The 16,932-nt window shown below is 51.7% G+C and overlaps 2 protein-coding genes across 2 annotated transcripts in view; both read left to right on the top strand.

The window, feature by feature from the left end:
- GDF10 (growth differentiation factor 10) overlaps nt 1-2,807 on the top strand; it is a 12,889-nt gene extending 10,082 nt beyond the window's left edge. The window contains exons 3-4 of the mRNA XM_024739107.1: nt 1-684; nt 2,616-2,807. The exon at nt 1-684 is cut by the window's left edge and continues 1 nt beyond it. Coding sequence (XP_024594875.1) covers nt 1-684; nt 2,616-2,807 — 876 coding nt within the window. The remainder of the gene's footprint in view (nt 685-2,615) is intronic.
- An 8,691-nt stretch (nt 2,808-11,498) lies between these two features.
- On the top strand, nt 11,499-16,004 carry GDF2 (growth differentiation factor 2). The gene is made up of 2 exons (XM_024739108.1): nt 11,499-11,906; nt 14,847-16,004. The coding sequence occupies exons 1-2, from the start codon at nt 11,561-11,563 to the stop codon at nt 15,794-15,796; spliced, it is 1,296 nt and encodes a 431-aa protein (XP_024594876.1). The 5' UTR covers nt 11,499-11,560; the 3' UTR covers nt 15,797-16,004.
- The last annotated feature ends 928 nt before the right edge of the window (nt 16,005-16,932 follow it).

Below are 16,932 nucleotides of genomic sequence, written 5' to 3'. Positions count from 1 at the left end.
GGGGCCATGGCCCTGCTCCCCCCGCCACGGGGCCTGTGGCGGGCCAAGGACATCTCCCCCATCATCAAGGCGGCCCGCCGGGATGGCGAGCTGCTCCTGTCCGCCCAGCTGGATTCTGGGGAGGAGGACCCGGGGGTACCCAGGCCCGGCCCCCACGCACCCTACATCCTCATCTACGCCAATGACCTGGCCATCTCAGAGCCCAACAGTGTGGCAGTGACACTGCAGAGATATGACCCCTTCCAGGCTGGGGACCCAGAGCCTGGAGCAGCCCCCAACAGCTCGGCAGACCCCCGAGTGCGCCGGGCCACGCAGGCCATGGGGCCGCTCCAGAACAACGAGCTGCCGGGGCTGGACGAGAGGCCGGCACATGCCCCCCACGCCCAGCACTACCACAAGCACGAGCTGTGGCCCAGCCCCTTCCGTGCACTGAAGCCTCGGCCGGGCCGCAAGGACCGCAGGAAGAAGGGCCAGGATGTGTTCATGGCCTCCTCGCAGGTGCTGGACTTTGACGAGAAGACGATGCAGAAAGCCCGGAGGAAGCAGTGGGACGAGCCGCGGGTTTGCTCCCGGAGGTACCTGAAGGTGGACTTTGCAGACATCGGGTGGAACGAATGGATCATCTCACCCAAGTCGTTCGACGCTTACTACTGCTCAGGAGCCTGCGAGTTCCCCATGCCCAAGGTAGAGTGTGTGCGGTCGCCCCGCTGTGTTCTGCCCCTGGGCTAATTGTGACTCTCAGCTCTGCCCCTGCAGGCAAGTCCCTCTGCCTCCTCACTGTTTCCTGTCTGTAAATAGGGATAATGACACCTCCCATCTACTCAAGGCAGAGAATAGGTAGACAGACGTGCCAAAATGTCAGCCTGTTGGGTGGATACAGCCCACAGATGGATGGGGTCTGGCTGTGCCTTCAGTGAATTTGAGTTTTAAATCAGAACCTTTCTCCTTTTGCAAAACAGGAGATCCATCTCCTTAGGTGTATTCCCACATAGTAATCCACAGAGGTTGAGGCGAGCCTGGCCCCCTGCACACAGGTCAGGTCTCTTAAGCCCCCTCCTCACCAAGGCTCTTCTAGAAACCTGGCCTGGGTCTCAGGGCGTTGGTGTCTGTGACCAGCACAGAGCTGGCCTCAGTGGCTTCCCAGTGTGACCGTCCATCCCCCACCCCCGACTCAGGGCAGGAACTCACAGGGCAGCTAGCTCTCATTGCACACAAGTTGGCAGGACACACAGCAGGGGGCTGCTTTCCCCATTGCACTGGCGCGGGTTTTCAGATGCTCACCTGCCCTCCAGGCTGGGCCATGGTTCTGTCCATCCATCTCCCCACATCCTGAACCACGGTGGGCTGGCTGCCTGCTGATGTCGACCTCGGCACAGAGCACACACTTTCCTCCTACTTAGCTCCTCTGCTGAGTTCCAGGTCATGCCTTCCTCTCCAAGAAAGGAAGTCAGCGCGTAAATCCACTGTGAACGTAAATAAATCAGCCAGCTGGGAAATCCCAGACCCAGACGCGGGGCCGCATTAACCTGTTTGGGAATTAAGAGGCTTCTCCTCAAAGCCGTGCATGTGCAGGAGAGAGGAAGGGAGGTGTCTGACAGAGAGACGGGCGTCTGCTGGAAGGGCCCAGCCCGGGGGATGCAGGGTGAGTGAGTACAGCAGGCTCTTGCTGGCTGACCCTGCACTTACCTTATCAGTCTGCCTGGCTGTCTTTCCACCTTCCCTGACACCAGCCTGAACTCCCCAAATGCCGGTGTCCCTCTCCTCCCACCTCGCCACCAGAGGCACTGTGCATATAAAACTCTGGCCGACAATGAGCTGAAGCACCTGTGACGTGGTCCTCTTCATCTTGTGGGAGGTGCCGTGTTTGCTGCTGGGACCCAGACTCTTCTGGATGGGAGAGGCTGCCTGGGGAGGGAGGGGAAGAGAGCTGGTGTGGGCCCAGCGAGCATAGTTTCCAAGCCAGACTACTTTCTAACTGAGGGTTCCTGGTACAGTTATTTAGTCATCTTAAGCCTCAGTTTCACCAGGAAAATTAAAGTCATACCCACCCCATAAGGTTGATTCAATGACAAAATGGGGTGATGTAGGTGAAGCAGCGCCTGACACCCCAAAGTCAGACCCACCTGGGAACTGCGAGTTTCCAGCCTCATCACACTGACGCACTTGTGCCTGCAGGGCTTCCCCTCCTGTGCTGAGAACACGATCACATGGCAAGCGCGTCGGTGCTCCCTGGACTGTAAAGTCTGGGCAGCTATGGCCCCAGGCAGAACCTCCAATCTTCTCCACTGCCTTCCCTCTGGGGCTCCTGCCCAGTTCCTGGTGCTCCTCGGGGATGTGTGACGCGCAGGTGCCCCCAAGTGGCCAGTGCCATGTAGGGGATGTGCCTTCCTTCTGGGAGCCCGAAGGGCAGGAAGGCCTCTTGCAAAAGTCCCTAGGACTCAGTCTGCCACTGATTTCAGAAGAAATGTGTACCCAGCCCTGTGATCTCACCTTTTCTCCTAGGTCAATGCCTTTTCTGTGGCCTCAGTCAAGGACATGCAGGCAGCCTGGTGGGTGGGTGAGGACTGCAGGGTAGGCAGAGTTCGGAGGTGACCGTGCTCCTTTCCCCCTTGCAGATCGTCCGCCCCTCCAACCACGCCACAATCCAGAGCATCGTCAGGGCCGTGGGCATCGTCCCGGGCATCCCAGAGCCTTGCTGCGTTCCCGACAAGATGAACTCTCTTGGGGTCCTCTTCCTGGATGAGAACCGGAATGTGGTTCTGAAGGTGTACCCCAACATGTCTGTGGAGACCTGTGCCTGCCGGTAAGACCAGCCGCTCTGGAGTGCAAAGAACCTGTCCCGCCTGCACACAGCAGGGCAGCCTTCTCGGAACCTTCTGGAGTGAGCACTTGACTCAGGGTGCAGCTGCAAAGGCAGGGCACAGCTTGCAGGCAGCCATCTGTCACCCCAGGGCATCATTCTGGGGTCTTTCACTGCTGGTGACTCAGCCCCCTCAATGCCGGTCCGAATCCTTTGAAGGGATCTGGGAATTAGCCCTGGCCTGACGGTTGCCCACGGCCTGTCCTCTGTGCTCTGAAGGCCTGAAAACCGGACGTGTCCACAGGCTGGGTTTTGTGACTATCATCTCATAACCTGGAAAGAAGACTACAGACCCGAAGGCACTCACTCCCTTCACAAGGAAAGAACCTCTGTTTAAACAATCAGTTTAAAACACTTCAGGCCACAGTGTGATGCTACAAAACAGGGCCTAAATAATGGTATAAATGGATGTTTTCTCTCAGAATCTACTGCAAATGCTTTTATACATACAGTATGCACATATAACCAATTTTGGTTTCTTTTTCTTAATATATGTTTTATTTTAAAACAAAAAGGAGGGCGTTGACACCGTTCCCCACAGAGGTAGTCAAGCTGGTTGAGCGTGCATTGTTTAAACGTGCTTGTTGAAATAACCCATACAGTGATACGCGGGAATACTAAAACATAACCAAGATTTTATATTTTTGTAAATTATACTTTCTATACTGTAGATTGTGTACGGTATGTGTTTTTATGGAAAGCTAATAAATTAAAGGGACAGTGGTATCTTCAAAAACTGAATGTCACCCATTGCAAAATATGGATGGATCTCCATGTGTAAGTATGACATCTGGGTGGCTGCTGGGGTCACAGCCTTGTTTAGGAGCCAAGGCCCCTGTAGGCCGTCTCCACACTCTCTCATCTTTATCCTAAGCTCCAGATACCGGCCACTCCTATGCCTTCCAGGGTCCTGCCCACTCATATCACACCACAGGTCCCCACCCTGGGCTCGTCCAGGAAGGACATGGCCCAGGCAGGCACAGTGACCTCGACTCCTTAGCCTCAGAGGGGATATCAAGTGATGGGGAGGTGCCTGAGATATTTAAAGGAACATCTATGGTAGCCTGGTCAGAGGGCTTCTACTTGGGGTAGTTCAAGCAAGAGATTGAGTAGAAGAAGTCAGGGGTCTCTCCAGAGATTTGGGGGCTCCTGAGGAACTGGAACATCTGCTTCTCCCTGCTTCCTAGTTAGCATCCCTGTCCCCAAATTTTCTCCCCCAAGTGGCTCCCTTATCCCTGAGTTGACATCGCCTTCCAGTTGTAGTACCTGAAGCTGATTGACCAGCATTTCTGAAGGAGAAACTGGGTCCAACTGGGGGCAGGTGTATAACAGTCCCTCGGCTGGGAACTCAGAGGATGCCATGGCCCCCAGTCTTCTCTTACTCGGAGAAGGTTGAAAAGCCATGAGCAGTTCTCCAGGATGGGACTTAGAAGGAGAAAAGGAGCCCAAGGCATCTGTCTTAGGTCAGGGTCCTGAAACCAGGGTTCCTGTGCAAGGCATTGATGAGGAAGTGCTCCCAGGAGAAACAGGCAAGGAGTGGGTAGAGCAGGACAGGAGGGCAAGCAACCAAGCATCCCAACCTTGCCCGGATCCTGTGGGGAGCTCTGGCACTTAAGCTATACCTCTGGGTTAGTCCAGCTTCAAGGCAAGGATGCTGGATGTTCACACCCCCTCCCCAGGCTGCCCCCAGTGCAGAGATGGAAACTCAGTTCTCTGGCCCTCTACACAACCAGCCACTGTGGCTTAGGAAGCCCAGGCAGCCTCTGAAGAAGGCTGCAACTGCAGCCACTGGAGGCAAAGTGGCCGACACTGAAGAGAGTACCCAGAACAGGTAGGTAAGGGGGGCTGAGGGTACCTGGGTTGGGGTCTAGGTATTTTCCCCATAAACATCTCTACTGCAAGCAGTTTCTTCACAAGCATTCTTGCTGCACAACTAAGTGGCCATGAGGCCATTTTGCCATAAAAGATAAAGTAACTGGGTGACAGTTCCATTACACTAGAAAATATGACACCAGTTTTTACAGATTCTTCCGTGAGCACAGTCATACCTCCCACCCATCAAAACCAAAAGTTTACCGATTTATCAAAGATATAAAAGAGGCAGCTACTAACAACAGTCTTCGAGAGCATTAGTGATGGATTCTTTAGCTCATTTAGATATGACACCTTGTTCTCTTAAGCTGTCTTGACCCAATTTATTATGCCGTATTAGAAATTGGAGGCAAAAGAAGAATCAACTCCTCCTATCCCTGCCAAAACAAATGTTTATGTGATTCCTGATGAGTAGAAGTCTCTTGAAAATGGTGAGCATTTTAACAAAAGCTGGCTTAGATTAGCTCAACCAAGGGTGTGCAAAAATTGATGTGTTATCATTTTCTAGTGTAGTATAACCGTCAAGCAGTGATTTTTTTACAGCAACATGGCCTTAAGGCCAATTAGTCGTGCTACAAAACCGCTTGCGGCGAAGATGTTTACAGCAAAAATACTGGACACACCTGGCTGGGGCCCAGCAGCATATGCTCAGCATCTCCTCTGAGGTGCTCCAAATGGTTGTGGGACATGTGTGTGAACAGCTGCCCTGGGCACATGGCCCTGCCTCTTGGCAGAGATCAGGTGAGGCGAGGGGGGTGGTCCTTAAGGCACACACTGCCTTATTCCTGCAGGACCTGTACTGGGACTAAATGATTCTTTCATTGGATTGCTGGGATGTCTCAAATTGGTCTGCAAATCGGTCATGGCTTGGTTTGCCATGTCTAATCCTTTTTGAAATATGACAGGATATAAATTACTAGCAAAATAAGTAAAAACATTAGGGTTTGATAAGGTTCCAAATGCCTTTCTTCTCAATATTAGATTCTTCATGTTCCCTTCTCCCCCTCAATTTTTTTCTCATCCAACTGCTCCCTTTCCATTTTTTTGGTGAAGATGGCGTGTCTTATAATACTTCTATCTTATTCTTTCTGGCATTTGCAATTTCTGGGCGATCTTCTAGGTCACTGTGAAAGGCTACAACTTCTCTGAGCCCTCATTTCTGGATTACAAGGGTAGAGGGAGCGGGCCGGGAGGATCACCCCTGTGTCCAGCCATGGACAGGGGCTTCGTGCTTGTGCCAGGTTGGGTGGTACCCAGTGGTGGTGACTTTGCCGTATGACGAAAGGAACTAGTGTCAGCAGGGTCCCCTCACATTCACAAAGCATCATGCATTTAGATATGACACTTCATTTAGCCTCACGGCAACCTTGCAGCTTACTCCCCCGCTGGTGCTTCAGAAAAACAAGCCCAAGACAAGTAAGTAATACGGCACCAATGTCTTAACCAAGACCACAGGTAACATCAGCTTTGACACGCAAGGCTGCCTGGTTCAAGGCCTATGTAGCTGGTGTTGCCTCCCAGCTTCCTGAGCAGTGACCCCCACCACCAGCCAGTTAAGGTTGTCCCAATGGCCCTAAGTGGCCTTACAATAAAGCAAGGCTTTATAACTTTTAATAATGCTTTTTCCCCCTTAAAACCAAAATATCAACATCACATGATCACAAGAGTAAGAGGGCCCAGGACCCAGCCGAGGTGTGCGTGGGTCCCTGAGCTCACTAACTGCGTCTGGGTCAGTCTGGAGGGGGCAGTGTGGTGACCTGCCGCTGAGCCCTAATCCTGAAGTTATACATCCTCTGGATGGGCAGAGCCTTAGTTCATGTGACAAATATAAACGGTACAGCTGCGAGCTGGAAACGTTAAGGCTGGGAGAAAACTTTGAAAAACTTTGGATGCAACCCTTTTACTCAACAAGCAGGGACACTGAACCTGGATACTACCAGGTGTCTTGCCTGAGGCATCCCGATAGGTGCCTCTGTATGTCTAAGTCACTCGAAAAATGTCATCAGAGATGTAGCCTGTAACTCAGGCTCCTTCTGTGGCCAGGATGGAGTCAGGGCCATGATGGAGAAGCCTACAGAAGTCTGGGGCTGGAGTGGGAGGGTTTGAGGAGAGGGCTCCAAGGGAAGAAGAGTGGAGATGACTCCACCAGGATGGAAGAGCTGGACTTAGCTGGTGGCATAAAGCCATCGCAGGCACCAGCTTGTGCAAGATGTGTTTGATGGCAGCCCGGGCCAAGGTGGGCTGGAGTGGGCTTCGGCGGGAAATCTAGGAGGGCAGAACCAGCCTGGCAGCACTGGCTCCTAGCTGTGCACCAAAACATGGAAGTTAGAGCCAAAGGCTATTTCTTTTTACCCAAAGCTGCAAACATAAAATCTCCTTCACTGATAAACTGATGCTTCTGAGATTTCCGAGTCTCCTCTCTTCTACTCCCTAAGATGATGGCACTCTTTCAAGCTTTGGTCTACTTTTACTTCTCGCTCAAGCCTAATCCAATCCTAGATTCCTCCAATCTCTCATAGCAATCCTGTCTGTATGTATAAGGGTGGGTGAGCAGAGGAACGAATGACCTGTTTATTCATTCAGTGATTTAGCATCTACTCTGTGCCAAATACCGTACCAGACAGTATACACACACCTGATCGCTTGGAAGGCGCATACGAATTTCCTCTTTTATTAAAACCAATGTGCAAACTTGAATGTACATCAGAATCACCTGGAAGCCTTGACCGGCTTTCTGGGCTGAGTCAGACTCTCTGATTCGGGGCAAGACTTAGCATTTTTAACCAGTTTCCAGGTGCTGCTGCTGCTGTGGTTCAGGGACCATGCTTTAAGAACAACTGTTCTAATAAATGTGCTGACCACCTGGGCACAGTCCAGAGACAGAGTGCACATTGGCTGAGCACTTGCCGTGTGCCAAGAGGAAGCGGGATCTCAGGGAGGCGAGGCCCAGAGCTGGGAAATGACATACCTGCTGCTCTGCCTGGTTCATGCTCTCCCCTTACAGCCTGAAGGTCAGTCCAGTTTTCATTCCTCTGAGCAATGTGTGGGTGAGAGTGGAGCTTGAGAGGTTAACAGAAGGACAGGTGTCTTGTAGTCAAGTCTCTTGTGATGGAAGGGGTTCCTGATCCCACAGAGGCAGCTGTATCACAGTTAATCAGTAACTCACCATTCCCCCCTCCCCCCAGCCCCTGGCCACCACCATTCTACTCTCTATCTCTATGCATTTGACTACTATAAGTACCTCATATAAGCGGAGTCATACAATATTTGTCCTTTTGTGACCGGCTTATTTTATTTAGCATATCCTCAAGGTCATGCGTATTGCGGCATGTGTCAGAATTCCCTCCCTTTTAAGGTTGAGTAATATTCCATTGCATGGATGTACTACATTTTGTTTATCCATTCATCGATCAATAGATTCTAGGGTAGCTTCCACCCTTTGGCTATTGTGAGTAATGCTGTTATGAACGTGGGTATACAAATATCTTTTTGAGACCCTGCTTTCAATTCTTTTGGATATATACACAGAAGTGGAATTGATACATCACATGCTACACTACTTGGGGGAAGAGAAGAGGGGGAGAGGAGTGGTAAATAAGACCATTTGTGGCTCAGTTAAGGCAGCCCTTCCCCAGGAAGGGAAAGCTGGTGGAAGGAGAGGGAGCGGGTCCTTTTGTATGAAGACCCCACATCATCTGGGAAAGATAAAACAAGACCCAAACCTTGTTCCCTAGAACAAGACCTAGAGTTAAGGGGATCTAGAGTTAAGGGGATCTGTCCAGAGGGACCAAGGCCCATATGTTCAGAAAGGTAACAAGGTCTCTAGATCACCTTGAGGAAAGTGGGAGTTTAAGCTGGTAACTCAGGGTCCGCATAAGGACCTAGAAATTTGTGGGAGATGGCAGGATGGGATGAGAGTGTGATCACAGCTGACCTCTTCTCTCAACCCAGCCACCTGCCACAGGGGAGTGTCTTCTAGAGAAAGGGTAAGCATAGGAGGATGTCTAAGAAAGCTGTTACCTTGGTGGCCAACGGGGGACACCATGGGGCACCCGGGCAGAAACCTGGACCAGCCAGGGCATCCCAGCAGCTGTGCACCAGCAGCTATAAGATGTGTGACACCCACCCCGGCAGCAGAGCTGAGTGTCACTGAGAAGCAACAGCAGGTGGGACCTGCCAGGACCTCTATCCCACTTCCCGCTTCCAGCATTAAGAAGTTGGACTGACACCATTCCACCTCCATCTCCTTTGGACTAAATAAACCTACAGGGCTCTTGGACAATTCAGGAAAGGGATGACCTGAGAGAGAAAACCAGACTTTCCAATAATATGGATCAGGAGGTCTCATGCAATTACTTAAAAACAATAAAGGAGATGTGGACATATTGATGCTCTGAATTTGTGGGGCAGATCATTCCAGAAATACAGAGACATGTTTTACTGCACAGTTCTGGGGGCGCCATCCTCATCACAGTCTATGTGACCAGGACCTCCAGGCAGTGTTCACATGCAGCCTCCACGGCCAGATGTGGTGACGGCCATATGTAAACAGGTCTGCGGTCCTATATCTGAGATCCCCAAATCCAAAAGAGAAAACCTGAAGTTTCTTTCAATTCCCTTCATGATAAAACCTGACCTGAATGGATATCTGTGTTTTTATTTGTTTCACTGCAGAAATGTCAATGTGTTTGAGTATAGGGGATCACCCCCAAGCCCACTGGGGATATTACAGTATACACTCCATACCAAATTATCCAAATCTGAAGCTTTCTGAACTTCAAAACACTCCTGGCCACAAGGGTTTTCAATAGGGGATTGCGGAGCTGCATGTAATCTCAAAATGGTAACAGTGGCCATCACTGGGTGGTGAGATTGCAAGTTATTTTTATCTCCTTTCTAATACTTTGCACGTCCCAAATTATCTGCACTGCATATTACTGTTATAATCAGAAAAAAATATTTGTCATGTTTTTAAGAAAACATCAGATAGCAACTCCTCCAGCTTCAAGAGCACATTCAGGCCACCCCCAGTCACATCCCTTGACTCCACCTCTTAAATGTGACAGGCTTCTGGGCTGCCTCCAGGGACTAGAGCCCTGTGGAGGATGCCTGCCCAGCTCCCCAGCTCCTCCCAGCCCTCTCCCTGCTGTGAAGCTGCAGTCCTGCTTCCAGGGCTGTGCACCCGTTCATCTTTCCCTGCCTCAGGGAGTTCTTGCACTAAGCTGGCTCAAAGCCCAGCATGCTTCCTGCCCCCTCTGCAAGCAGCACTTCTGAAGCTGCACCCTTCCCATCCATCCTCCCTGGCAGTGTCCCCAAAGTACAGGGACAGCAAGTTCTATCCAGGCCTGGCCACTGGGGATTCCTGTTTTCACTCCACCCCCCACCAGGGGTGGGGAAAAGCTGGGTGCACACCCGGGATCTCTGACTCCGACTGCCCTGGCCCCTTGTCCATCTTCCTGAACCTGAACCCTCTCTCCAGGAGCCCTGCCAGCTTGAAAAAACTTCACATTCAAATCCTCCTCAGAGTAGACTCCCAGAATATGTTTATGCTCATTCTTTGCTGTGGTCAAACCCACACATGATGGAAATGGACAGATATAAGTGTGTGCCCACTGCCCTTAAAACAACACAGACTCTGGGGCCCTGCTTGTCAGCTTCCTCAGGGGGGAACATCTCCTGGGCATGTACTGGCCTCAGAGCTTCCCTCCTCCTTTGTCTCCCAGATTATATGGTTCTCCTGACTGACACGTGTGGCCCAAGCAGCCACTCAGCTGACGTGAGCCAAGACCGCACCCCCCCAGACCAGTGACAGGGCTCTTCTGGGGTCCCAGGGCCAGCAGGATTCTGTGTGTAAGTGGTGTTTTCAAAGAGCAGCCCGGCACAGGGCTTCCTCCCCAGCTCCCAGGTCAGTCAGACCCTGGGGTGGAGAAGTTGCAGCCGGAATGCAGCCACCCAACTGACTGGGGCTTAAGGCAACCGCCATGATGGTTAGCACATAATCACCTTGAATCCTTGCAAGTCTCTTCTGAACCCGAGGCTCAGAGAGGTGAAGCGACTTGCTCCAGGTCACGCTTGTGAGGTATAAGTGAGGGAGATGGGATTTGAACCCATATCTGGTCTGACTCCAAAGTCCCCACCACCTCACTAAATTATACGTGCCACCTTCACCCATGATCTCTAAGGCTCGGGAACTCGCTTGACAGATGAGAAACCAAGGCACCGAGCGCTTGAGCCACAAATGCACAGCCCAGTTCCACAGGAACCAGGCTTCTTACTAGCTCTGATACAGCCTCCACTCTACCACCCACCCTGGCTCCAGTGGTTAGCCAGGGGGCTTCTGGGAGTTTTGTGCTGTTGTTTCTATATTTGGAGGACTTTTCGGTCTTGTTTGTTTCCTGGATTCTTTGTTTCTGTGGCCCAGGAGATGGAGCACATGTCACCCTGTCTCGAGATTCTTCTGAACAGAGCTGGCAAGGAAATGAGAAAGGATCCTAATTAGGGGGCGATAACCCCACGGAGAAATTCAGATTTTTGCAGCAGGCGGTGTCCTTCCCACAAGCCCTGTGTGTTTGTCAGATGTTTATAGAGCCTTCATTAACAGAGAGCTCCCTTAGATAAGAGGCCTGAGCACAGCATCAAGGGCCAGATAAGAACAAGCGGAGGGCACTTCGGGGACGGCAGGCGGGTGAGAGCCTGTGAACTGGCCCGGTTGCGCGGTGCAGAGCGGTGGGCAGGACAATGCGGGCCGGCTCCTTCCCGGCTCCTCCCCGCACCCGCTAACACACCGCGGCTGCCGCAGTCTCCGGAGCAGGGCTAGAGCATCCCAAGATGTGCCGCAGGGCGCTCTGGGTGGCCCTGCCTGTGCTCTCCCTGCTGGCCTGCTCCGCGCAGGGGAAGCCACTGGAGATCCGGGGGCGGGGATCGGCTGGGGCAGATGCCCACCGCCTGCTAGGCGGGCCCGGAGGTGAGCGGGAGCGGGGCACCTTCGACCTGAGGATGTTCCTGGAGAACATGAAGGTGGATTTCCTGCGCAGCCTCAACCTGAGCGGGGTCCCTTCCCAGGATAAAACCCGAGCCGAGCCGCCGCAGTACATGATCGACCTGTACAACAGATACACCACCGACAAGACATCCACCCCCGCATCCAATATCGTGCGCAGCTTCATCATGGAAGGTAGAGTCGGCTCCACCGGGGCGCCCCGGGTCGGGGTGGGGGACTCAGTGGTCCAAGGCTGCGCTGCCCAGTATGGCGGCCACTGGACACATGGGACTTTACGTTTCGATTTAAATTAGTTTAAATGAAATAAAATTAATAATTTAGTTTCACTAGCTTGGATGCAAGTGCTCAGCAATCATGCATGACTATGGCTACCCTATAGGACAGTGGAGATTATAGAACAGTTCCATCATTGCAGAAAGTTCTACTGGACAGCTCTGCTCTAGAAGATTCTCCCTCCCTGAGCCCAGAGCCACATTTAACACAGTAGGTGCTGAAGGAATGCCAGTCCCCTTCCTTCCATCCCTTCCCTACCTCCCCCTTCCCATACTGTCCCCTTCCTACTTAGACACAGACAACTTATTTAGCCTCCAACTAACCGGCATATTTTTAAACACCGAAGGAATGTCTATTTCTCTCTCATCAGAAGGTGTTTAAAATTCAGATAAATTCCTCCGAGAGAGAAGCATTAACAACAAGAAGAAGTTGCCCGAGGACAACTTAATTATTTTCTAAATATAAATTAATTTCACTGATTCAGGAGGACTAGAAGATAACGAATGTCAGCTTAGGGCTTATGTCCACTAATTCACACAATGTAGGTGACATGATCTTGTGAGCAGGGAAGCCAAGGCTTGCAGACTCTGAGGGAACTTGCCCAGTTCACATATTAGTTAAGCAGTTGGATTCTGACCCAGGCCCACCTGTCTGCACAGCTCACTTTCCCTATGGCTGCAGCCTCTCTTTAACCAGCCAGGCACTCAGAGCTTCATCCCTCCTGGGCTTGAGACCTGCAGACTCTTAACAGGTATACGCCCTAGCTAAAGGATGCTGTGGTCATGCTGCATGCCCGGCAAGGCTGTATTTTCTGATGGCCCAAAAGAAGAAGAAAATTCTGGATTTTATGTGAACTTGCCTGGTTTCTAAAACACTGGCTTAATTTTTAAAAAATGAAGTCCCCAGGGCTTAATTTTTTGTTTTTTAATGTGGTCTGCAGGTCATACAGATACTGCCAGTGTCTCACTATGCCCATGGGGCGCGTCTGTAACCTCTGCTTTAGGGAAAGGCCAGGCTTCTTTGGCTGGACCTAATCACCAAATCCTGTAGTCTGGGAGTCCAGCATTCACAGCCATCTCAGTGATCCCTCCCCACTCCCCCCATCATTGTCCATGTCCTGGAAACAAGTGCTCTGATCTGATCCCAGCCCTGCCTGTGGCCAGTACTTCTGTGAAGGCCAATTATGCTTCCCTTCACAGATGGCCTGAGTACGGCTCCGAGGGGGAGGGTACTTGTTCTCTAAGTGCCTGATGCAGTCCCAGGGGTATCTTCTAGGTGTGCTACAGTAAGAGCACAGCAGGTGGTTAATGCACTGCTCATGGACCCCACTCATGACTCACATATGCCACGGTGGCTCACCACATGCTGCAGGAGCTAGACTGACACATCCGTGCTGGGTGAGGGGACACAGAGAGCTGTGTGAAAGGCCACGTGCTTGGGGGTGGGGGAGCTGTGCCCAAGTAGGGAAGACGGTCTTAGGAGGACACAGAAATACTGATTGAGCATCTGCTGTGAACCAGGGACAGTGTTGGGTAAATTCCATGTGCCTTCTTGTTGAAGGCTCACACCAACACTGGGAGGTTGGTAGGATGAGTCTCATTCTACAGATGAGGAAACTGAGGCCCAGAGAGACTCAGGACTTCTCCAAGGTCACAAGCCTAGAAGGGAGAGAGTCAGGATTGGCACTTCAGTCTGTCAGATACTGCCGGGTTTCACGACAGCACACAGTATCCCCTCATGTTGGCACATAGTAGGTGCTCAAAAAACACAACTTCTCTTCCCTCTTTGCGACCAGGCCATGGTATAATAGAGATAAAATGGCCGGGTGTCAGCAAGGGGAGTAGGAAAGTGAAACAGTTGTGCGGCTAAAAGGCAAGGCCTATGTATGTCTAACACGACCAAGCCGTTCAGGTTAATATATTTTTCCCTCAAACATTAAAAAAAAATCATCCACTTTCATTTTGCTCAGAAGTTACAATTCTGAATGGTTTTTTACACCATTTAGATGCTGAGATTTTTAACACTGCCATAATGTTGGAATTTTACCATCCCTTCCCATGATCTCTCCTTTAAAATCATACACTCAGGATCTGCACTCTGAGGCTGACAGTGTGCTTTTCTGTTTTGTTTATTTGATTCTATTTTTTTTTTAATAAAGTGAGGATCGTTATATATGCACTTTGGATGCATACATAGGCTGTATGCACTTTGGCAGTTAAACACCCTAAGTCCCAGTCTCCACGTCTGTAAAAGTGGAATAATAATTAGATCTTCTGGGGATCAATGTGAAGAGAAAAGTGAAATATAATATGCAAAGCTCCTGGTGCAAAGCTGGGCACGTAGTAAATGCTCAATAAACAGCTGGAGCTGTCAGTTTCAATGCGATGCATCTCCTGCCTCTGTTTTTCTTTGGAAGATGCCAAATGTACATTTTAAAATATCCTTCTAGGGCTCCCCTGGTGGCACAGTGGTTAAGAGTCCGCCTGCCGATGCAGGGGACACGTGTCCGTGCCCCGGTCCGGGAAGATCCCACATGCCGTGGAGCGGCTGCGCCCGTGAGCCATGGCCGCTGAGCCTGCGCGTCCGGAGCCTGTGCTCCGCAAGGGGAGAAGCCACAACAGTGAGAGGCCCGTGTACCGCAAAAAATAAAAATAAAAAAAGCTTTTAAATAAAATAAAATACCCTTCTACATTAAGGGCTTAAGTGAAAACAAACAGAGACTTGATAGAGATAGACAATGTCACGCCAGATGCCCTTTCATCTAAACCATGAGTCTCAGCTTTGGTGTCATGAAAACAGACTCTCCCAGCAGATGACTGTCACCGTGTATTTGCATTTCAGATGCCATCTCTATAGCCGCCACAGAAGACTTCCCTTTCCAGAAACACATCTTGCTCTTCAACATCTCCATTCCCAGGCATGAGCAGATCACCAGGGCCGAGCTCCGACTCTACCTCTCCTGTCAAAGTCACGTGGACTCTTCTCACGAGCTGAAAGGAAACACGGTCATTTACGATGTTCTGGATGGAGCCAATGCCTGGGATGCTTCTGGGGGAACCAAGACCTTCCTGGTGTCCCAGGATATCCGGGACGAGGGCTGGGAGAACTTTGAGGTGTCCAGTGCTGTGAAGAGGTGGGTCCGAGCAGACCCCACTAAGAGCAAAAACAAACTGGAAGTGACAGTGGAGAGTCACAGGAAGGGCTGTGACAAGCTGGATATCAGTGTCCCCCCCAGCTCCAAAAACCTGCCGTTCTTTGTCGTCTTCTCCAATGACCGCAGCAATGGCACCAAGGAGACCAGGCTGGAGCTCAGGGAGATGATCGGCCACGAGCAGGAGAGTGTGCTCAAGAAGCTGTTCAAGAACGGCCTAATGGAGGCAGGTGAGAACAAGGACGACGACGAGGAGGATGTGCAAAGCCACACGGCCGTGAGCTCGTCTTCGGCCAGGCGGAAGAGGAGTGCCGGGGCCAACAACCACTGTCAGAAGACCTCCCTGCGGGTGAACTTCGAGGACATTGGCTGGGACAGCTGGATCATCGCGCCCAAGGAGTACGACGCCTTTGAATGTAAAGGCGGCTGCTTCTTCCCCCTCGCTGACGATGTGACCCCGACGAAACACGCCATCGTGCAGACCCTGGTGCATCTCAAGTTCCCCATGAAGGTGGGCAAGGCCTGCTGTGTGCCCACCAAACTGAGCCCCATCTCCATCCTCTACAAGGATGACATGGGGGTCCCCACCCTCAAGTACCACTATGAAGGGATGAGCGTGGCCGAGTGTGGCTGCAGGTAGTGCTGGCCCGTGGGTGGGGGAGGCAGGGTGGAGGGGGCTCCTAGTGAGAGGTCCTGTGTCCTGCTGGGCATGACAGAGACTAAGTCCACCTGGGTGGCAGCCTGGAGAAGGAAGGGGAGCCACCAGGTCCTTGTGGTAAAGACCTGCTCTCCCTCTCATGGCCCACCCCAAGCACACACCACTGGGTTGAACTGCAGGGGAGGGGATGCCGACGGGCAATGGGGGTTTGGGGAGAAGAGGAAAGCCTGGAAGTGTTGCTAGGGTGGAAGGGGAGATGAAGAAAAGGGGACAAGAGAAAAATTATCCAGAGTCAGCAGAAAATTGAGCAAAAACGAGGCCAAGGAGTATAGACGGGAGATGCACAGAGATTAATGGAAATTAAAGGACGTGAGAGGCATGGGGTTTATTCCAATAACCTCAGGGAGTGAAGGGGAAAGGGATGGGCTGGGTGCGCCACACCCACTCCACATTATTCCCACAACCTGTGAGATGGGCGTCGTGACTCCCAATTCACACACTCGGAAGCCAAAACTCGGGCAGTTCAAGTAGCAACAGTCGATGGCATGATTCCAACCCACGGGTCTCCATAGGTCTGCTGATCACCGAAGGCTGGGACCTCCCCAAGTATCCCACTGAGGTTTAGCAGGTCGCCTGGTAGCTGAAGAAAATTAGACTTTGGGGGCTGGGGAGTGCGGGACAAACGGGACTGAGGCCGGCCAGTACCCAGCAGGATGACTGGGCTGCTTGTCACATCCAGGGCATGTTCTGACTGCTCCGCGCCTGTGCTGATTCAGTGTCCAAGTGCTTTTTAAGATGACCCCTAAGTCACTGAAAACCGTCCCCTAAAGTAACTGCGGGATGGAGAGAGGCAGGACAGAAGCCCTCAGGTCACAGTGAACGCTGGGGCTGGAGGTACTTTGACCTGTTGGTCACTCGCCGCCATGGACTCAAACCGCAAGATGGTTTGGAAGGGGGTACACAGTTAACCCTGAGGGATGGGGCAGCCCATGGCCTGTGTCTCCGCAGTTACTTAGCACCAGCATCACACACCATGGGCTCCCCTCCCACAAGGACTCGGTGGATGACAAGACCTGGATTTGAATTTGTTGGAATAAATGCGCTCTTGCTTCAGTATT

The sequence above is a fragment of the Neophocaena asiaeorientalis genome, unplaced genomic scaffold, assembly GCF_003031525.2.
Source record: "Neophocaena asiaeorientalis asiaeorientalis breed wild unplaced genomic scaffold, Neophocaena_asiaeorientalis_V1.1 scaffold202, whole genome shotgun sequence".
Taxonomy (NCBI): domain Eukaryota; kingdom Metazoa; phylum Chordata; class Mammalia; order Artiodactyla; family Phocoenidae; genus Neophocaena; species Neophocaena asiaeorientalis.
This window is presented reverse-complemented; position numbering and strand designations above follow the sequence as displayed.